This window comes from Macaca mulatta, chromosome 2 (assembly GCF_049350105.2).
Source record: "Macaca mulatta isolate MMU2019108-1 chromosome 2, T2T-MMU8v2.0, whole genome shotgun sequence".
In the NCBI taxonomy this organism is placed as follows: Eukaryota; Metazoa; Chordata; class Mammalia; order Primates; family Cercopithecidae; genus Macaca; species Macaca mulatta.
The window spans coordinates 162,490,001-162,513,461 of record NC_133407.1 but is presented as its reverse complement, the minus strand read 5'-3'; the positions used below and the strand labels follow the sequence as shown (position 1 = coordinate 162,513,461).

Below are 23,461 nucleotides of genomic sequence, written 5' to 3'. Positions count from 1 at the left end.
GTTTCTGTGGGTTAGGAATTTGATTATACCTTAGCTAGGTCCTTTGCTCGGGGTCTCACAAGGCTGTAATCAAGGTGTTGGCTGGGGTTGCGGCTTCATGAGACTCAAGGTTCTCTTCCAAGCTTATGTCATTGTTGGCAGACTTCATTTTCTTGCACATTCAGAGCTCATGGTAGCTTGCTACTTCAAAGCTAGCAAGAGAGAGTGTCTCTTTACCTTCAGGGAGGGCCTCAGTCCGTCTTTTAAGGGGGCCATCTGATTAGGTTTGGCTTGTTAAGAATAAGCTCTTTGTTGATTAACTCGAAGTCAACTAATGAGGGACCTTAATGATGTCTGCAACATCATTTTACTGTTGTCATGTAACATAAATAATCATAGAAATGATATCCTGACCTCAGAAGCCAGGCTATAGCACCCAATACAATCCTTTGCCCATTTTTTAAAAAATCTATTTTAGCTTGACATATTTCAAGCTTACAAAAAATTGCAAAAAAAAAGTACTATGAAATGTTTTATACCTCTCAACCAGATTCTCCAAATATTCTTTCCCTCTCCCCGGCTCTCTCTCTTACTCTTTCTCTCTTTCCTCCTCACATTTTTCTCTCACACACATGTACATATATACATATAGCTTTTTTTCTTATCCATTTGAGAGTAAGTTGGAGACACATTACATACCCCTAAATACTTCAGTGTGTATTTCCTACAAAACATTCGCTTACATAACCAGACTTTAGTCATCAAAACCAGTAGATTAACACTGACACAACACTATTATCTAATCTGCGGATTTTATTCAGCTTTTGCAAATACACACACACCCATATATATACATGTATGTATATATATGTGTGTGTATATATATGTATGTATATGTGTGTGTGTGTGTGTATATATATATATTTATTTATTTATTAGACAGAGTCTCGCTGTGTTGCCCAGGCTGAAGTGCAGTGGCACAATCTTGGCTCACTGCAAGCTCTGCCCACTGGGTTCCCGCCATTCACCTGCCTCAACCTCCTGACTAAAGTAGCTGGGACCACAGGCGCCCACCACCACGCCCGGCTATTTTTTTGTGTGTGTTTTTAGTAGAGACGGGGTTTCACTACGTTAGCCGGGATGGCCTCGATATCCTGACTTGGTGATCTGCCTGCCTCGACCTGCCACAGTGCTGGGATTACAGGTGTGAACCACCGCGCCCAGCCGCAGATTAATATTCTTTACAACAAAAAATTCCAGGATTATTTTTGCATTTAGTCATTGTATGTTCTGAGTTTTAAAAAATCTGGAAAAGTTCCTGAGTCTTCATTTCATGACATAGAGGTTTTTGAGGAGTTCAGGCCAATTATTTTATATAATCTCCTTCAGTCTGGTTTTGACTAATGTTTCTCATTATTAGATTCAGGTGATGCACTTTTCACAGGACTCATATTTAAAACTTTACTCAAGGATCCTTTGTAGAATCATAGTTCTTTTATAGAGTTATTATCATCTGGTCTCCAATGGAAAAATATTCCCCCAAATATTCTTGAAAACAGTTCACAAACACAATTTAGGAGATTATATCTGACCCTTTCTTGACACAGAGCCACTCAGAAAAGATCCCTTCTTAAATAGTTACAGATTCTTGGACTCCCAATATTGCTAACTGGTAAATTACAATGTTTCTTATCTCAAGGAGTGTCTAAAAATTTGTTGAGAGGAGTAAACCCTCTAGGAATACCATCACCCTCTCATCTAGCAATGAAAGGGGAAAACTGAGATAAAGAATTAAGGAGTCTCTGCTAGGGAAGAATTATTTTCAATATTCCCATTTTAGACTTTCTCATCCCCAATATTTTCATCAATAAATAATGATTAAAATACTTCCTTCATGAGACTTTTCTGAGAATGACTCAAGAAAGCAACTATATATTCTTTGGTATGTAGTATATATTCAAGGAATGTTTATTTTTTCCCTGTAGTCTCCCTTTAGCTACTGTACTATATGAAAGCGTGGCATTAAATGCTTACTAGATAAATGTAATTCACTTTGTCTACTTAGGTTTACTTTTGTGGTTTAACAAATATATTGGTAAAGCTTTAATAACATCTAAGAATTAAGTTTAAATTAGAAGATAACTGTGCTTCGATGTCTTATAGTAACTCTGCAGATGCTGTACAAGCTAAAAACTTCAAAAGTGTTTGAAAAACAGAAGGTCGGAGAAGGAAAACAAACATGTGAAATTGTAGAGGAAGACCCATTTGCCATTCAGATGATTTACTGGTGTCCAGAGAGCAGAATATTCTGTGTATCAGGAGTCTCTGCATATGTCATAATTTATAAATTCAGCAGACATGAAATTACAACAGAAATAGTGGTAAGTTATTTAAAATTTAACTTTCACTTTTACAGTTATTAAAAGAAAGCTATTATCATAGATTTGACTACTACTTGGTATAGTTTCCATGAAGTGTGCACTATGTGGTCAGTAATACAATTCGCAGGATTTTAAATTATTATTGTTACTTACTATAACATATTAATAAATGGTTTGGCTTAAAAGGCCAAAACAATTCTCTATCAAACCTTGATATTTTTTTCAATGTCAAAACAAGCTTAGTATTTTAAGTTAATCTTGTTACAAATTAAACATGTCACAATTTTCTCATTTTTCTCTTTGATTTTATGTGAGTCGTAGCTACCTGGCCAAAATAAGTCAACTCTACAACATGATGGTTTGAAATATGTATATATTGTGGAATATATACCTATATATTCTTCTATATATACTAATAAAATGTATAGGTTTTATACCTGTAGTTATTGATTTATTTTGCATAAAAATCAAATTAATGCAGGCTTTCTTTGTTCTATACTTTTATTAATTTTTAAGTTTATCTGATTTGTATTTTCTCATCAACTGTTTGCCATACATGATTATTTCTCAGCTACAATAAGGTTATTTTTAATGATTTTCTGTGTAGCAACATTTTTACGGGGTGGATCTAATTGCGGGGCAACCTTACCTAATCTTAATTTTTAAATCAATGAATACTCCACTTATTCAAAAGAATAATGATTTTATGGGATAAATTAATTCTAAATGAAGCCACCTATAAACAATTGTCCTTCTCTACCTTGCCCCTTTTACCAGAATATAAAGATTATTTACTATAGGCCTGTGTGTAAGTGTTTTTACCTCAACAGCTAAAATTAATATCACCCTTTTATTATATAGTAGCTAAAAGCCAAGGCTTTGGAGTCAGATAAACCTACGTTTTAATTCTGGCTTTCCCATTAAATATCTGTGTGACTCTGAGCAAGTCATAAGTCAGCAGTAGAATGTAGCTATGATTCGGTTTCATCATGTGTATAATTCCCTGTGTAAATAAAATGGGAAAATAAACTTGAAATACAGATACCAATTTCATAGGGTTCTTGTGAGGATTGTATAAAGACATTATAATAGTGTCCTTACTGTAGTGAGCACTCAATAATTGGTAACTGTATTGTCACCACCAGAGGTTTTTCTATAGTTTTAAAATAATTATGACAATAATTTTGGTAATATTCCCATAATGACATTTTTGTAAGTAATTGTTTTCAATCTCAAAAATGCTCACTTTTACATTGTAAGGCAAATATGTGTTATAAAATCAGCTCTAATTAAATCATTTAATGTATTTTATGCATTCATAAAGTATTTAGTTTTAAAACTTTTTTAGTTTAAAAAAGGTTTTTAGGTCACCTTTTTATTCCTATATAAATTGTTATATGCTTTTTATCAAGTAATTCTGATCAACTAATTAAATTAAACAAAAGCCAAGGTAATGAAACAACCAACCAAAAATATGGAATTTCTACTGGAAAATTTTTAGTGAATTAATGCAAAGTTAAAAATGCAATGAAAGTTTTTTATACTAAATACTTTAAACAAGTAATTTTTTTATACACACACAAACATACACAATACACACACACATACATGTTTGTGTGTGTATATGAAAAAAGTTTAATTTCTTTCATTGGAATAACCATAACCAACTTCTCATTTATTTTATCACATATCAAATTGTAATTTATACTATATCGTAAAATATATTTATTATATAAAAACTTATCTTCACTGAGTTATTTTTCTTTTAATTCTGAAGTTTAAAAATTTACATTTTTTGTGATTGCCATTGAATATTCCATATAATTAACTATTTGATTTAGTATGAGATACTGCTCAACTTTACTATAAGTAGTATTGAACTTATTAATTTGAAAAAAACTGTGTGAATGATTCCTAAAAAGTTATCAGGTATTTTAATGTGATTATTTATTATGACTTAGATTAAATTAATGATGATTATTATTGTGGCTTAGATTAAATTTAAACTTGATTTTTTTAAGTCATTAGAGGTACGACTTCAGTATGATGTTGAAGATATTATTACCCCTGAACCAGAAACAAGTCCTCCGTTTCCAGATCTCTCAGCCCAGCTTCCTTCTTCAGGGAGTCTTTCTGGGAGCACTAACACTGTTGCTAGTGAAGGAGTAACAAAGGACAGTATCCCATGCCTCAAGTAAGAGTTTCTACCAAATTTTAAAACAGTTTTATATATGAATCATATGTCTTTGAAATTGTGACAAATAAAATTAATTTTCTCTATCAAGTTGTTGTCAAGTGATCTACAATTCTTCAGGGGTTAATCTGGTCTTTTTTTTTGAAAATCCGTGAAGAGGGCATAATATTTTCATCCTTCATTTACTTATTTATATATTTCCTTCCCAGAAGGACTCTAAAGAAAACATGGCTTTGATAGAATAGGAAGTTTGGCAGGGCAGAAACTTGGCCACTTGCTTGGTAGTTTCCAACTGAAAAAGTATATTTATGGGGTGTGATGGCTCACGCCTGTATTCCCAACACTTTGGGAGGCTGAGGTGGGAGGAATGCTTGACGCTAGGAGTTCGAGACCAGCCTGGGCAACATAGCAAGACCTTGTATCTACAAAAAGTTTAAAAATTAGCTGGGTGTGATGGTACACGCCTGTAGTCCCAGCTACTAGGGAGGCTGAGGCGGGAGAATCACTTTAGCCCAGGAGTTTAAGGTTACAGTGAGCTGTGGTCCTGCCACTGTACTCCAGCCTGGGTGACAGTAAGACCCTGTCTCCAAAAAAATAATAATGATAATTTTTAAAAGTATGTTTATGTAATTTATTTAGCTTTCTTGGAACCAAAAAGAAAACCAAGTTTACTATCTACTACAAGAGTTCTATGTTAGAAAAAAGGATTTCTCTCATTATTGCTAGTATATTGCATAATCTTTCTTTTTTAAAACTGTTATTTATTAATAAACTAAACAAAGATTTACATCATGTTCAATAAAACCTAAAGTTAACAAGCCCATGGTAATATTTTATTGTTTTTATGATTTTTAGTAGTAGAGTATAAATTACTACTTACTGCTTCTATACCATCAAACCAAATATTTCTAGTATTAGCCGGCTGGAGAATTAAGCCTAAGCAGGGAATTTCTTTGAGCTGCATATCTACATTTGCCACTCAAAAAACTTTAGACAACTGGTTTTCCCATTTCTTACAAATATGCTTATGGAAAATTTAGAGGTAAGATTTTAGGAGCAAAATTCATACAATTAGCAGATGCTATACGTTTGTAATCATTGATTGTCCTCTCAAAACTTTTCTTTTGAAGCACATAAAAAGAAGGAAATATGAGCAAATATTACTGGGAGGAAAATCTACAAAGAGGAAACATCATCATAAAATTTTAGCTCATGGATATATTTTTTGAAAGTAGCATCAACAGTATTTGATAATTGGTTGGTTGGAAAGTATGAAAGAAGGATATTAGATTTAAAGGAAAATAAGAATTCAGATGCTAGATATATATACTGGAGGGTAGGTTAATGGTCATTTGTTTTATTGTTATGCTTTATAACTGATATATATGTAACATATATTACATTAGAAAAATAATTACATAATAAAAATAACTTAAAATAATATTCTCAAAATAAAAAATTGAAATGTTAAAGGCCAGTTGAAGTTGTGGACCTAACTGACTGAAAAGCCACATAAAGAAATAACTAAGTAATCATAAAGGACTCAGTGCATTTTGAGAAAGCTAGAAGACACCGTCCATCTGCATGCTGCCTGCAATGCCTGTGTTGTATATTTCTGTAGCATGATTCTATGTAAATTCTCAAGATAAGTTTGACCATGTTTATTTAAACTGTGTATAATAGGATTGTTTTTGCTCTTAAAGTGTTAAGACACGGCCAGTGCGAATGCCTCCAGGATATCAAGCAGAACTTGTTATTCAGTTGGTGTGGGTAGATGGTGAACCTCCACAACAGATTACTAGTCTTGCTGTAAGCTCAGCATATGGAATGTAAGTAATTAAACTTTTTTCTGATATGTATTATTTAGCTAATATGTTTGATTTTTTAGATGTTCCCTGCTCAAGTCCTAAAAATGAAAAGAAGGCCTCACCTAGATTTTTATTAAATCAAACAATATATAAGAAAAATAATTTAAATTCACATTGTGGTTTTTTGTTCTTTCCTGAAGTCAAACCTGTGATAGTGTTCCCAATTTTGATGTTAGTTGGAGATTGTTAGGATTTTATTACACTTATACTTTATTGTTTGTTTTTATATTCTGTCTTTTTTTTCTCTTTATATTTCACTTTCTTTTGGCTTATCCTTTCGAGTTCACTAACTCCCTCTTCAATTGTGTCTAATCTGATGGTATTATTTTTCAGTTCTAGACCTTACATTTGATTATTTTAAAACATCCTGTTCTCTTCCTAAATTACCACTCTTTTCTTTATTTATTTGAATGTACTGAATATATAACTTTAAAATGTGTTACTTTAAATATGTGTTTGACATTTCCATATTTGGTATCCAGTCTATTACATTTCTTAGTTTTGGGTCACATTATATTATGTTCATGTATGCCAGTTTGTATGGTTTTTTCCTTAGTTGTTTCTGTTTTTTATAAATTGAGAAATGAATATTATAATTTGAAGTTCTAGATGATATTTTCCTCCAGAAACTATCTGCATTTCCTCTGGCAGTCTAGGTTAAAAAACTACTGAAGGGTGAGAACAACATAATTCAAGCAGACATCAGGTCTTTGAAAGTTGGGTTTTATTCCCATTAAAGTCTAATTTAATTTCAGTTAATCCTTATTTCTAGGTTGTAGCCCTCCATAGAGGTTGTGTCAAACTATACTCCCAACAACAATGTTTAGAATGTCTACTTTCCTACAACCTTTCCTACAACAATGTATAATCAAACTTTCCATCCTGGTCAGTTTGTTAAGTAAAGAGTAATGTGTTATTATAATATCAGTAAAATTTTCTTATATCTTAAGTGAAATTGAACATCTTTTCCTGTTTTGTGACATTCTGTTTCTATTCTTTGTCCATTTGTTTGTAAAGTTGTTGGCCTTCATAGAGATTTGTGAAAACTGTTTACATATTAGGGAAGTTAGCTTTCTCTATAGTGTAATTTGCAGTGATCTTCCATGCTTTTGTTTGCTTTATGACTTTGTTTAAGATGGTTTATATTTTAAAGAATTTTTTGCAATTCTATTTTTTGTTATCTTTTATGGCTCTGAATTTCTGTCTTATTTAAAAAGTCCTTCCTCACTTCAAGATAATAATAAAAATGTAATAAAAACAAAAAAATTATTATGTTCTCTCTAATATGGTTTTTGTTTCTTTTAGATGTTTAAAGCTTTAATCTATCTGGAATTTTTTAAGTATAAGATATGAAATAAGTATTAAACTATATTTTTCCTGATGAGTAAGAATTGTGCCAAGACCATTTCCTGAATAGTTCATCTTTCTGTGCTTATTTGGAATCAACTTTTATCAAATAATATATTACCTTATATATTTCACTTTTATGTCTGTACTTCCTAAGCTGAGTCTTATAAGCTTCAAGAGAATGCCTTGAAACCATCAGTAAGGAGTCCATGGAAAACAGTCTTATCTTTGAGTACCTGGAGTTTTCTTCGGGGGGGTGTGGAGGATATATGTGAACATAGTGCTTGCTTCTTGACTAGAATATTATTTGATGGGAAAGCTGGCAACAACAGTTGATGGATGATGGGAGAGGAGGAATGGACTGTGGGACAGCCTATTGTTTCATTATTTGATATGGTAAGAATATATGATTATTCTCTAGCCCAAGTAATTACCATGAAAGATAGTTGAGCTCAAGCCATCTTCTGAGTTCCTTTCTCTAGAGGTTGACCTGTAAAGACAAGGAGACTTCAGAATTCAGAGACTATAAAGATGTATCACCTGGTTCAGAAGCTGAAGGTTGTTAGAATACGTCAGATAAAAAATACTTTCCCTCATAAGGGAACTGTGGAGGTGAAAGTTATTACAGAACTTCTGTATAACTTGTACTTGTTTGAAAATAACAGCTTGGACATCTATCTCATAGAGAGCCTCCACTGCCAAAATCCTAGCTCATGTGGCTACTAGAGTAAATTCCACCAAGTTTTAAAGAAAGAAATTGTACAAGTATTACATTAAATGTTCCTAAGAATTATTAAAGATGAAATCATGTTCATCTCATTTTATGAGGCCAACAAAACTTGATGCAAAAACTTGAAAAGGGCATTACAAAAAGAGAAAGTTGTAAGTCTATATCATTTATGAACATAGTTTTAAAATCCCAACCAAAATATAGATACTCTAGCAATTAAAAAAGGTAACATATCATAACCAAGTTTGGTTTACACCAGGAATTCAAGGTTTTTAAACATTTTAAATGAATCAGTGTAATTCATCACATTAACGAATAAAGTAGAAAAACTATAGGATGGTCAGGAATGCAAAAAACAGAAACATCTGATAAAATTAAATATCCATTTATGACTTCAAAAGAAACTAATAGCTAAAATGGAAGGAATTTTTCTTAATCTGATACATTTTAGCAAATATGCTCTATGGTGAAATGTTAGAAGCTTTGTCTTTGAGGAAAAAACAAGAGAAGTGTCTTAGTCTATTTGGGCTGCTTAAAAAGATATCTTACAAATGGGTAATTTGTAACAACCAGGATTTATTGCTCACAGTTTTGGAGACTGGAAAGTCCAAAATCAAGGTCTCAGGAGATTGAGTGTCTAGCTCTCTGCTTTGCTCTGTGCTTCAAAGATAGCACCTTCTAGCTTTGTTTGCACTTGGTAGAAGCAGTGAACAAATTCCCTCAGACTTCTTTTATGAGAAAATGAATTCCATTAAGAATAGTGGAGACCTCCCAAAGACCTAATTACCTTCCCAAGGCCCCAACTCTTAATACCATCACCTTGGGGATTAGATGGTCTGAATTTGGGGAAACACAAAAATTCAGACCACAACATTGTGAACCTGCTTCCCAAAATTTGTGTCCTTCTCATATTTAAAATACATTCATTTGATTCTAATAGCTCCAAAAAGTCTTAAAACATTTTAGCATTAACTCAAAAGTTTCATGTTCAAAGTCTCATCAAAATATCATCTGGATGTAGTGGCTCACACCTGTAATCTCAGCACTTTGAGAGGCCAGGGCAGGTGGATCACCTGAGGTCAGGAGTTCAATACCAGCCTGGCCAACATGGTGAAACTCCATCTCTACTAAAATTGTAAAAATTAGCTGTGCTTGGTGGCACGTGCCTGTAATCCCTGCTACTAGAGATACTGAGAATCGCTTGAATCCAGGAGGGAGAGGTTGCAGTGAGTTGAGATTGCGCCATAGCACTCCAGCCTAGGTGACAGAGCGAAACTCCATCTCAAAAAAAAAAACAAAAAAACACAAAGTCGCCTGAATCATATATGGGTGAGAGTCAAGGTATGATTCATTCTGAGGCAGATTCTTCTCCAACTGTGAGTTTATGAAATCAAACAAGTTATATGTTTCCAGAATACAATGGTGGGGTCAGCACAAGGTAAATATACCCATTCTGAAAGGAAGAATTAGGAAACAAAAAAGGGGTAATAGCTCCAAAGTAAGTCCCATAAAACTCCCATCTCCCTGGGACAGAGCACCTGGGGGAAGGGGCGGCTGTGGGCGCAGTTTCAGCAGAGTTAAACGTTCCTGCCTGCTGACTCTGAAGAGAGAAGTGGATCTCCCAGCACAGCGCTTGAGCTCCACTAAGGGACAGACTGCCTCCTCAAGTGAATCCTTGACCCGCGTACCTCTTGACTGGGAGACACTAGCCTGCATGGGTTGACAGACACCTTGTACAGGAGAGCTCCAACTGGCATCTGGCAGCTGTCCCTCTGGGACAAAGCTTCCAAGGAAGGAACTGGCAGCAATCTTTGCTGTTCTGCAGCCTCCACTAGTGATACCCAGGCAACAGGGTCTGGAGTGGACCCCCCCAGCAAACTCCAGCAGACCTGCAGCAGAGGGACCTGACTGTTAAAAGGAAAACTAACAAACAGAAAGGAATAACATCAACATCAACGAAAAGGACATTCACACAAAAACCCCATCTGAAGGTCACCAACATCAAAGACCAGTGGTAGATAAATCCACGAACATGAGGAAAAACCAGCGCAAAACTATGAAAATTCCAAAAACCAGAAAGCCTATTCTCCTCCAAATGATCACAACTCCTTACCAGCAGTGGAACAAAACTGAGTGGAGAATGAGTTTGGCAAATTGACAGAAGTAGGCTTCACAAGGCGGGTAATAACAAACTCCTTTGAGCTAAAATAAAGGAATATGTTGTAACCCAATGCAAAGAAGCTAAGAACCTTGAAAAAAGGTTAAAGGAACACTAACTAGAATAACCAGTATAGAGAAGAAGATAAATAACTTGATGGAGCTGAAAAACACAGTACGTGAAGCATACAAAGTATAAATAGCCAAATCAATCAAGCAGAAGAAAGGATATCAGAGATTGAAGATCAACTTAATGAAATAAAGTGTGAAGACAGGATTAGAGCAAAAAGAATGAAAAGGAATGAACAATGCCTCCAAGTAATATGGGACTATGTGAAAAGACCAAACCTATGTTTGATTGGTGTACCTGAAAGTGACGGGGAGAAGGGAAGCAAGATGGAAAACCCTCTTCAGGATATTATCCAGGAGAACTTCCCCAACCTAGCAAGACAGGCAACATTCAAATTCAGGAAATAGAGAGAATATCACAAAGATACTACTCGAGAAAGCAACCACAAGACACACAATCAACAGATTCATCAAGGTTGAGATGAAGGAAAACATGTTAAGGGCAGCCAGAGAGAAACGTTGGGTTACCCACAAAGGAAAGCCCATCAGACTAACAGAGGATCTCTTGGCAGAAACCTTACAAGCCAGAAGAGAGTAGGGGCCAATATTCAACACTCTTAAAGAAAAGAATTTTGAACTCAGAATTTCATATCCAGCCAAACTAAGCTTCATAAGCAAATGAGAAATAAAATCCTTTACAGACAAGCAAATACTGAGATATTTTGTCCCCACCAGGCCTGCTTTACAAGAGCTCCTGAAGAAAGCTGAGGCAGATTCTCCTCCAACTGTGAGCTTAAGAAATCAAGCAAGTTATATGTTTCCAAAATACAATGGTGAGATCAGCACGAAGTAAACGTACCCATTCTAAAGGAAGAATTAGGAAAAAAAAAAAAAAGGGGGTAATAACTCCAAAGTAAGTCCCATAAATCTCCCATGGAGTTTTGGAAAGAAAAAACTGGTACTAGCCATTGCAAAAACATACCAAATTGTGAAGACCATTGACAGTAAGAAGAAACTGCATCAACTAATGGGCAGAATAACCAACTAGCATCATAATGACAGGATCAAATTTACACATAACAATATTAACCTTAAATGTAAATGGGCTAAATGCCCCAATTGAAAGACACAGACTGGCAAATTGGATAAAGAGTCGAGACCCATTGGTGTGCTATATTCAGGAGACCCATCGTATGTGCAAAGACACACATAGGCTCAAAATAAAGGAACGGAGGAATGTTTACCAAGAAAATGGAAAGCAAAAAAAAAAAAAAAGAATTGCAATCCTAGTCTCTGATAAAACAGACTTTAAACAACCAAAGATCAAAAAAGACAAACAGAAAAAGACAAACAAGGGCATTGCATAATAGTAAAGGGATTAATGCGACAAGAAGAGCTAACTATCTTAATATATATATGCACCCAATGCGGAAGCACCCAGATTCATAAAGCAAGTTCTTAGAAACAGACAAAGAAACTTAGACTCCCACACAATAATAGTAGGAGACTTTAACAACCCACTGTCAATATCAGACAGATCAACGAGACAGAAAATTAACAAGGATATTCTGGACTTGAACTCAGCTCTGGAACAAGTGGACCTAACAGACATCTACAGAACTCTCCACCCCAAATCAACAGAATATACATTCTTCTCAGCACCACAATGCACTTATTCTAAAATTGACCACATAACTGGAAATAAAACACTCCTCAGCAAATGCAAAAGAATGGAAATCATAATAAACAGTCTCTCAGACCACAGTGCAATCAAATTAGAATTCAGGATTGAGAAACTCACTCAAAACCACACAACTGCATGGAAACTGCACAACCTTTTCCTGCATGACTACTGGGTAAGTAATGAAATTAACGCAAAAATAAGTAAGTTATTTGAAACCAATGAGAACAAAGACACAATGTATCAAAATCTCTGGGACACAGCTAAAGCAGTATTTAGAGGGACATTTACAGCACTAAATGCCTACAGGAGAAAGCAGGAAAGATCTAAAATTGACACCCTAACATCACAATAAAATGAACTAGAGAAGCAGGAGCAAAAATATTCAAAATCTAGCAGAAGAAAAGAAATAACTAAAATCAGAGCAACACTGAAGGAGATAGAGACATGAAAAACTCTTCGAATAATCAGCGAATCCAGGAGCTGGTTTTTTGAAAAGATTAACAAAATAGACAGACCACTAGCCAGACTAATAAAGAAGAAAAGAGAGAAGAATCAGACACGATAAAAAATGATAAAGGGGATATCACCACTAATCCCACTGAAATACAAACTACTATCAGATAATACTATAAATACTTCTATGCAAATAAATTAGAAAGTCTAGAAGAAATGGATAAATTCCTGGACTCATATACCCTCGCAAGACTAAACCAGGAAAAAGTCGAATCCCTGAACAGACCAATAACAAGTTTTAAAATTGAGACAGTAATTAATAGCCTACCAACCAAAAAATGTCCAGGAGCAGATGGATTCACAGCCGAATTCTACCAGAGGTACAAAGAGGAGCTGGTACCATTTCTTCTGAAACTATTCCAAACAACAGAAAAAGAGAGACTCCTCCCTAACTCATTGTATGTGGCCAGCATCACCCTGATACCAAAACCTGGTGAGACACAACAAAAAAAGAAAATTTCAGGCCAATATCCCTGATGAACATCGATGCAAAAATCCTCAGTAAAATACTGGCAAACCAAATCCAGCAGCACATCAAAAAGCTTATCCACCACAATCAAGTCAGCTTCATACCTGTAATGCAAGGTTGCTTCAACATACACAAATCAATAAGCGTAATCCATCACATAAACAGAACCAACGACAACAACCACATGATTATCTCAATAGATGTAGAAAAGACCTTTGATAAAATTCAACACCCTCTCATGCTAAAACACTCTCAATAAACTAGGTAGTGATGGAACGTATCTCAAAATAATAAGAGCTATTTATGACAAACTCACAGCCAATATTATACTCAATAGGCAAAAGCTGGAAGCATTCCCTTTGAAAACTGGCACAAAATAAGGATGCGGTCTCTCACCACTCCTGTTCAACATAATACTGGAAGTTCTGTCCAGGGCTATCAGGCAAGAGAAAGAAATAAAGGTATTCAAGTAAGAAGGGAGGAAGTCAAATTGTCTCTATTTGCAGATTACATGATTGTATATTTGGAAAACCCCATCATCTCAGCCCCAAATCTCCTTAAGCTGATAAGCAACTTCAACAAAGGGGCAGGATACAAAATCAATGTGAAAAAATCACTAGCATTCCTATACAACAATAACAGACAAACAGAGTGAACTCTCATTCAGTTGCTGCAAAGAGAATAAAATACCTAGGAGTACCACTTACAAGGGATGTGAAGGACCTCTTCAAGGAGAATTACAAATCACTGCTCAAGGAAATAAGAGAGGACACAAACAAATGGAAAAACAGTCCATGCTCATAGATTCAATGCTATCCCCATCAAGCTAACATTGACTTTCTTCACAGAATTAGAAAAAACTACTTTAAATTTCATATGGAACCAAAAGAGAGCCCGTTTGGTTAAGACAATTCTAAGCAAAAAGAAAAAAGCTGAAGGCATCATTCTACCTGACTTCACACTATACTACAAGGCTACATTAACCAAAACAGCATGATACTGGTACTAAAAGATATATCAACCAATGGAACAGAACCGAGTCCTCAGAAGTAACACCACACATCTACAACCATCTGATCTTTGACAAACCTGACAAAAACAAGCAATGGTAAAAGGATTCCCTATTTAATAAATAGTGTTGGGAAATCTGGCTAGCCATATGCAGAAAACTGAAATTGGACCCCTTCCTTAGACCTTATACAAAAATTAAAGCAAGATGGATTAAAGACTTAAACATAAGACCTGAAACTATAAAAACCCTGGAAGAAAACCTAGGCAATACCATTCAGGACATAGGCATGGGTAAAGACTTCATGACTAAAACACCAAAAGCAATGGTAACAAAAGCCAAAATTGACAAATGGGATCTAATTAAACTAAAGCTTCTGCACAGCAAAAGAAAACTAACATCAGAGTGAACAGGCAACCTACATAATGGGCGAAATTTTTTGCAATCTATCCATCTGACAAAGGTCTAATATCTAGAATCTACAAGGAACTTAAACAAATTTACAAGAAAAAAACAACCCCATCAAAAAGTAGGCAAAGGATATGAACCGACACTTCTCAAAAGAAGACATTTATGCAGCCAACAAATATATGAAAAAAAGCTCATCATCACTGGTCATTAAAGAAGTCCAAATTAAAATCACAATGAGATATTATCTTTGTGATTTTAGAATCACAAATTGTGATTATTAAAAAGTCAGGAAACAATAGATGCTGGAGAGGATGTGGAGAAATAGGAATGCTTTTACACTGTTGGTGGCAGTATAAATTAGTTCAACCATTGTGTAAGACAGTGTGGTGATTCCTCAAGGATCTCAAACCAGAAATATTATTTGACCCAGCAATCCCATTACTGCATATATACCCAAAGGATTATAAATCATTCTTCTATAAAGACACATGCACACATATGTTTATTGCAGCACTGTTCACAATAGCAAAGACTTGGAACCAACCGAAATACCCAACAATGATAGACTGGATAAAGAAAATATGGCACATATACACATGGAATACTATGCAGCCATGAAAAGGTATGAGTTCATGTCCTTTGCAGGGACATGGATGAAGCTGGAAACCATTCTCAGCAAACTAACACAGGAACAGAAAACCAAACACCACATGTTCCCACTCATAAGCGGGAGGTGAACAATGAGAACACATGGACACAGGGAGGAGAACATCACATACTGGGCCTGTCGGGGGTGGGGTGCTAGGGGAGAGATAGCATTAGGAGAAATACCTAATGTAGATAATGGGTTGATGGGTGCAGCAAACCCCCATGGCACATGTATACCTATTTAACAAACCTGCACCTTCTGTACATGTATCCCAGAACTTAAAGAATAATTAAAAAAAAGAATAACTGAAAGATATATATTAATGATTACCATATTATTTACTTGAATACACATTAAACCAATAATAGATTGATTTCATCTAATGAATGCAAACAAAGCATTTGTATATAATAAAAAGGGAAAAGCAGAGAGAGAAAAACCACGGCCACTTTCTAAACAATGAATTTTCTATTTTTTTTCATTGTGAGATGCTAATGAGTTAGCAACCAGCCAAAAGACCAGTCAGGGTATTTGCTTTTGGGCAGCTGTCTGAATCGTCAACTAAACTTATTTATTTCTAGGTTTTCCAAAAGGCTTTAGCTGTTCAGTTTGTCACACATATATGGAAGACATTTTCTGTATTATTTATGTCATTATCATTTAGTAGTATGTCCATCTGAATTACGCCAGGTCTTTATCATTCCTCTTGTTATAATTTCTCAATTTCACCCTTTTGGTCAAACTCAGCCCCCGAACTGACTGACCATGAGGGCCTCAGTCTCTTTATAGAACACAGTATTAGTTGTATGGCAATGCCTATGTAGCAGCATTTAAATATCTGGACGTTAGACATTAAGGGAGGAAAAAAGCATAAGACAATCATGATTATTATAAGAAATATTTGGAAACCACTTGATGTTCAAACTCCTGGTTGGCCTAACTCTAACCAGGAAAATAATTTTCAAAGATTAATGTCGTCAGCTTTAGTTAACTCAGTAACCTTACTATTCCATTCACTATTGTTTACTCTTTTGAAGAACATATCAAGGGGCAAATGTTAAGTCAGAAACTGTGAAGGGTCTAAGTTGTTTCCCTCTTGGAAAATAGTAAATTTGTCTGTGACAGTATTATATATATATATAGACAGAAAATAGTCCTCTTGGTCAGAACACAGACAGTTTATTAGTGACAGCAAACACAGCAGCTTAGTGCAAGATCTTGCATCAGTTCCCTGAGCCCACAGGGGAACATGGTGAATGGCAGATGGTACTTGCATGTGCACCTGGGTGCATAATAAAAGAGGAACTCCAAGTTTTAAAGACTCACATCTTATGTAGGTCTGCTGGTATTTATCTTTACTCTGGAACATAAGCAAATATTCTCTGGGGAAGAGGAGAGGTTTTTTTTTTTTTTCTCTCTACTACCCTGAAATGTCTCAAAGTAGGGAGATGCCCCTAAGCTTTACTATACTGGGATGTCTCTTTATACAAACATACTTAACTGTAAATGCCTTCACTAAAAGGACTGTGCAGTACAGTGAAGGGCTAATGGAGAATGGTCTACCAGTTGCAGTGTGACCTGTTGTACATTATTATTTAGGATTAATTGAGCCAGTTTGTTTATATTAGCCTGTGAGATCCTTAGAGCTTAAGTTGTATTACTTGCCATTTGAGTCTATGTTTTAGAGGTAAATTGCATATCTCACATTTCAGTTTAAGAATTTTTTGCTGGAATAGAATTCTTATAAGAACCTCTGAAATCCAGTCTTGTTCCCCTTTGGATATGTTGTGATATTGGACTTTTGGTAAAATATGAGTGACTGAGGGTTTTGCTCTGAACTTGGAAAAATAATATAACAAATTTAAGAACTGAAAATTGGTCTTACTCTTTCAGTGTATGTTTCCTAAGAAGAAGAACTTTTTTTTTACATCATAAGCATAGTGTATTTATTAAAATAAAGAAATTCAACATTGATTCAGGACTATTTTCTACTTCACATACCATATTAAGTTTCTAGATATGTCCCAGTAATGTCATTTATATTGTCTATTCCCAGAATAGAATCAAATCCAGGATCTTGCATTGCTTTTAGTTTTCATTTTTTCTTAATCTCCTTTAATCGGGGGCAGTTCTTCCACATTTTTTTTAGATGGAGTCTTGCTCTGTTGCCCAGGCTGGAGTGCAGTGGCATGATCTCAGCTAACTGCAGATTTCGCCTCCTGGGTTCAAGCAATTCTCCTGCCTCAGCCTCCTGAGTAGCTAGGATTACTGGGATGCACCACCACACCCAGCTAATTTTTGTATTTTTAGCAGAGATGGTGTTTTGCCACATTGACCAGGCTGGCCTTGAACTCCTGACCTCATGTGATCTGCCCACCTAGGCCTCCCAGAGTGCTGAGATTACAGGCGTGAGCTACTGTGCCTGGCCCAGCATTTAGTTTTTAACCTTCATATTTTTAGAGTACAGCCAATTATATTGTTAACTGTACATCAGCTGAGTTTGTCTGATATTTCCTCATGATGAGAGTAAATTAAGCATTTTGGCAGGAATACCACAGAAACAAGGTAATGTCTTCTAAGTTTATCTTATCAGAAGGTACATGATCATGGATTGTCCTAATTTTAGTGGTACTAATTTTGATTTCTTGTTAAGGTCGTATCTACCAGGTTTCTCCACTATAAAGTTGCTGTTTCCCTTCATAGATAATAGTTTATGGGGAGATACTTGAAAGTTTGTAAACTTCTTACTCATCAAACTTTCACCCATTACTTTTAGCATCCATTGGTTATTCTCTGTTATCCCTTCTATATTTCTAAGTTAGATTATACTATTAAAAGAGCATGACTCCCTATCCTAGATAAACATTTATTTACTTGTTTACTATATAAGTATGAAATCGTGGATTTGCATTTTATTCACTGAGTTAAGATCTGTTACTATCATTTGTGCCTGTGATGCTCTAATTCTTCCAGATTTGACCATATGGAGCCCCATCAAAATAGCTTCTATGTCCTTTTGATATGTTCCCATCGTTTTTCAGCAGTTTGCTATTTTCCAGTACAATGTGATGTTCCATGTGTATCTTGTATATTCTTTAGTCTACCCCTGGAATCAGCTATCTTAGTCTTCTTTTATTGGAGAATGTTATTTAGAAAACAGTATCTGTGCACAATAGATGCTCATTTCTACTGTTGTCATTGCTTCTAGCCCCTATCAGTATACATAGCTAAGAAAAAACATAAACATTGAACACTTTTTGATATATATGAGATACAATTTTGAAGGATGTATAGAGGTTATAATTTTGAAGTAGCTTATCAATTTATTCTTTTATATTTCTTGCTTTGGATTCTTCTGAGAAATCTTTTTATCATGAATGGCTTGTGAATTCAGTCAAATCCTTTTACTGCATCAATTAAAACTGTATAAGTCCATTCTCACACTACTATAAAGAAATATCTGAGATTGGGTAATTTATAAAGAAAAGAGGTTTAATTTACTCACAGTTCTGCAGGCTGTGCCGGAAGCATAGCTGAGAGGCCTCAGGAAACTTACAATCATGGTGGAAGGTGAAGGGGAAGCAAGCACATCTTACTATGGTTGAGCAGGAGATATTTGTGCATTTTAAAATTTTCTTCCTGTTATTGATTTCTAGTTTTATACTATTGTGATCAGGAAGGGTACTTGATATGATTTCAATCAGCTAAGACTTGGTCTAACATGTTATCTGTTCTGAAGAATGCCTCACATGTGCTGGAGAAGAATGTATATTCTTCTGCTGTTGAATGGAATGTTCTGTATTTGTCCGTTAGATCCATCTGCACTAACATATAGTTCAGGTCCAATTTTCTTTATTGATTTTTTTGTCTAGATAATGTATCTATTGTTGAAAGTGAGAATGTTGAAATGCCCTACTTTTATTGAATTGCTGTTTGTGTCTCCCTTCAGTTCTGTTAATATTTGCTTTACATATTTAGGTGTTCTCATATTGAGCACATATGTATTCATAGTTGTTATATCTTCTTGATGAATTGACTTCTTTATCATTATATAATGATCTTCTTTCTCTTGTGACAGTTTTTAACTTAAAGTCTATTCTTTTCTGATATAATTAAGCTACTTCTGCTCTATTTCAGCTTCGATTTTTATAGAAATTCATTTTCATCCCTTCACTTTCAGCCTATGTGTAAGGCTATGGTTAGTCTCTTGTAGGCAGCATATAGTTGGATCTTAATTTTTAATCCATTCAGCCACTCTTCCTTTTGTTTGGAGAATTTAAACCATTTACACTTAAAGTAATGATTAGTAGGTACAAATTTACCATGCCATTTTTATTTTCTGGTTATTTTTAATGGATTCTTTGTCCTTTCTCTCTTGCTGTGTTCCTTTGTGCTTTGTTGATTTTCTGTAGTGATATGCTTTGATTCTTTTCTCTTTATCTCACATATATCTACTATGTTTCTGTTTTGCAGCTACCATGAGGCTTATGTGGAACATCTTATACTTAATAACAGTCTATTTAGAAATAATAACAACTCAACTTCAATTTCATTCAAACTCTCTACCATTTTGCCTGTCCCTCTCCTCCAGCACACATTCTATATTTTTATATATTTTACATTGTGAGTTTATTAACAAAATAACAAAATATTATACCTATAGTTTTATAATACTTTTGTCTTTTAACCTTTATACTGTACTTAAAGTTGTTTTATACACCATCATTTCAGTACTACAATATTGTGAATTTAACTATAAATTTAAATTTACATGTATATTTTGTTTTTATATGATTTCATGTTACTAATTAACACCCTTCCATTTTAGCATAATTAGATCCCCTTAGCATTTCTTGTAAGACAGGTGTAGTGGTGATGAACTTCATCATTGCTTTTGTTTGTCTGTGAAAGTATCTCTCCTTCATTTCTGAAGAACAATTTTGCTAGATACAGTATTGTTGGCTGGCAGTTTTTTTTTCTTTTTACACTTTGAATAAATCATCCCATTCTCTGGTGCTGTATGGTTTCTGCTGAGGAGTCTTCTGTTAGCACTATGAATATTCCCTTGTATATAACAAGTTACTATTCTCTTACTGCTTTCATTTTTTTTTTGTTTGGCAGTTTGATTATAATGTGTCTGTGTGAAGCTGTCTTTTGGATTAAATCTGTTTGGGAACCTTTGAACTTCATAAATCTGAATATGTGTATTTCTTTCAAGGTTATCAAAGTTTTCAACCATTATTTCTTTAAATGCACTCTCTGTCCCTTTCTCTCTGTTCCTCTGAATCTTCCATAATGTGACTATTGGTTCTCTTGATAGTGTTCCATGGGGTTTCTTTTCTGGTTTTTGTTATTTTCAGTGTTCTATAGGGTTTCTTTCCTCTTTTCTATTCTTATCTATTTTTTTTGACTCTGATAGTATAATTTCAAAAGATCTGTCTTCAAGTTTTCAAATTCTTTCTTCTGCATGATCAAGTTGGCTATTAGAGCTCTCTATTGCATTTTTTTCTTTCATTCATTATTTTTTTAGCTTCAGAGTTTCTATTTGGTTCTTTTTTGTTATTTATATATTTTTGTTGAACTTTAAATTTTATTCATGTATTATTTTCCTTTGTTTCTTGAGTTGTCTGTTTACTTTTGTGTCTTGCCGAGTTTGAACTTCCTTAAAAGAATTAAAAATAATTGTTTTGAATTTCAAAAATAAGTATTTTGAATCATTTTTCAGATAACTAAAGATCTCCATTTTGTTGAGGTCAGTTCCTGGATAGCTATTGTGTTCCTTTTCCAGTGTTATCATTCCCTGCTTTTTTGTGTTTTAAGTGAACTTGCTTTGATGTTTGTATATTTGAGGCAGCAAGTCACCTGATCTGGTCTTTTTGAAGTAGATACAGTGGGGAAATACTTTCAGCTGTGAATGGCTACAAGGCACCAGCTGGATGGGGTGCAACATCTCCTGTTTTAAGAAAGGCACAGTGGTATGATCTCAGTGCAGTTTAATCAGTTGAAGTCAGTGTTGGTAAATATTGCAGGTATCCATGGCAGAAGCCAAATCTCCAGATGTCTGTAGTAACTATAGTGGTTAAGGCTGTTAAGGTCCTCTGTATTGAAAGCTACTGAGTTTCTCCTATTCAACTTTTATCTCACCTAGGGAAGTTCTTAGCCAAAGTGATTTCTCTTGGCACCAAGTCTGATGTGCTGGCACACATGCAGCTGTGGTGGTGTTGGGATCCTGGGCACTGGTGCACTGTCAGCAGTGACGGTTCTGGGTGCAGGTGCTCAGAGCAGCCATGAAGCCAGGGCTCTGTGGTCAGAGGCACATGTAACTGAGGTGGTGCCTGGGGCATAGGTGCATTTTTTCCTTTGGCATTGACACCAATCTCTGAGGCCTGGGCATACACAGATTGCCCACAGAGTAAGAACCTGTGTCATTTTTGGGGCATGCCATAATGACTTGGTCCCAGGAGTGATAAGACATAGTAATAGCATGGAACATAGCAGTAACATGGGTCCAGTGACAACAGGGTGCATCAGAGGCCTGTCAGGTCACAGTAGGAGCAGGATGCAGAGCAGTAGTCTGAAGCCCCAGTGAAAGTAGGTAAAAGCCCTGACTTATAACCCAAGGTAAGAGAGCAGTCAATTATTTACTTATGAATACACAATGGCTTCATCATCATTTGTTGAAGACTATATATGTTTCTTAGCACTTTTGTCAATTATTATTTGACCATGTATGTGTGAGTTTATTCCCAGGTACTCATCTGTTCCACCAATATCTAGGTCTGTCTAGATATCTAGGTCACCAATACCAACCTGTCTTGATTCCAATACTTTTAATTAAGTCTTAAGATTATATAGTCTGTATCCTCAAACTTCCTTATTTTTCAGAACAATTTGGGCTGTTCTAGGTCTATTATATTTTTCTATATTTTTTACAATCATGTTTTAAGTTTCTCAAGTAAAAAAGGAGTCTGCTGAGATTTTGTTTGAAATTGCTGTGAATTTGTAGATCAATTTGGGGACTTTACTAACCATTAAGCAAGGTACATCTTTCAATTTATTTAAGTCTTCTTTAATTTCTCTCAACAATAATTATAATTTTTAATGTACAGATTTTCCACATTTGCTGTTAAGTTTATTCTTATGTATTTCATAATTGCAATGCCACTATGAATGTTGATTCAAGAGTTCCATAAATTTTAGTTCTGTGAAGGAGGTTCATAGTGTTGCTCACAACTTCTGTATCCTTACTGATTTGTTTTCTCTGATTATTCTGTCAGTTATTAAAAGAGGAATGTTTGTATACTCCACCTTAATTGTGGATTTGTCTGTTTTCCCTTTCAGTTCTATTGGTTTTCCTTCATGAATTTCAAAGCTTTATCATAAGATGAATCCACATTTAGGATTGCTATATCTTCTTAATAAACTGATTCCTTAATCATTCTCCCTATATGTCTCTCAAAATTTCCTTGTTCTGAAATATACTTTGTCTATATTAGTATAGTCATTTCAGCATTTTTTAAATTAGTGTTTTCATTGTAAATATTTTCCATCATTTTGGTTTATATTTAAAGTGGATTTGTTGTAGGCACCATATAATTGGGTCTTACTTTTTATCCACTCAGGCAATCTCTGCCCATAATTAGAGTATTTCAATCATTTACATTAATATGCTTATCTACATGACTGGGTTTAAGCCAAACATTTTCCAATTTGTTTTTCTATTTGTCCCCCTGCCCCCCACCCTTTTTTTTTTCGCTTCTTTTTCTCTGCCTTCTTCTCAGGGAAAGATTGCATATCTTTTAATGATTCCATTTTATTTTCATTATTGATTTATTAGGTATACTTCTAGTTTTTTTTTGTTTGCTCTCAGGCTTATAATATGTATCTTTGAATTATCAAATAAGTAGTTAAATAAATGGAGTGATACCACTTTTCATATTTTTAATAACTTTACAACAGCATACTTCTATTTATCCTCCTGTTTTTTGCATTATTGTCATA

At 34.7% G+C, this 23,461-nt stretch overlaps 1 protein-coding gene across 2 annotated transcripts in view; it reads left to right on the top strand.

Annotated features, from left to right (window-relative positions):
- The window catches only part of STXBP5L (syntaxin binding protein 5L), a 488,800-nt gene that overhangs the window by 330,250 nt on the left and 135,089 nt on the right, over positions 1 to 23,461 (top strand). For both annotated transcript variants that reach the window (XM_015129967.3, XM_015129965.3), the window contains exons 16-18: positions 2,143 to 2,360; positions 4,382 to 4,554; positions 6,258 to 6,383. In XM_015129967.3, coding sequence (XP_014985453.2) covers positions 2,143 to 2,360; positions 4,382 to 4,554; positions 6,258 to 6,383 — 517 coding nt within the window. The remainder of the gene's footprint in view (positions 1 to 2,142; positions 2,361 to 4,381; positions 4,555 to 6,257; positions 6,384 to 23,461) is intronic.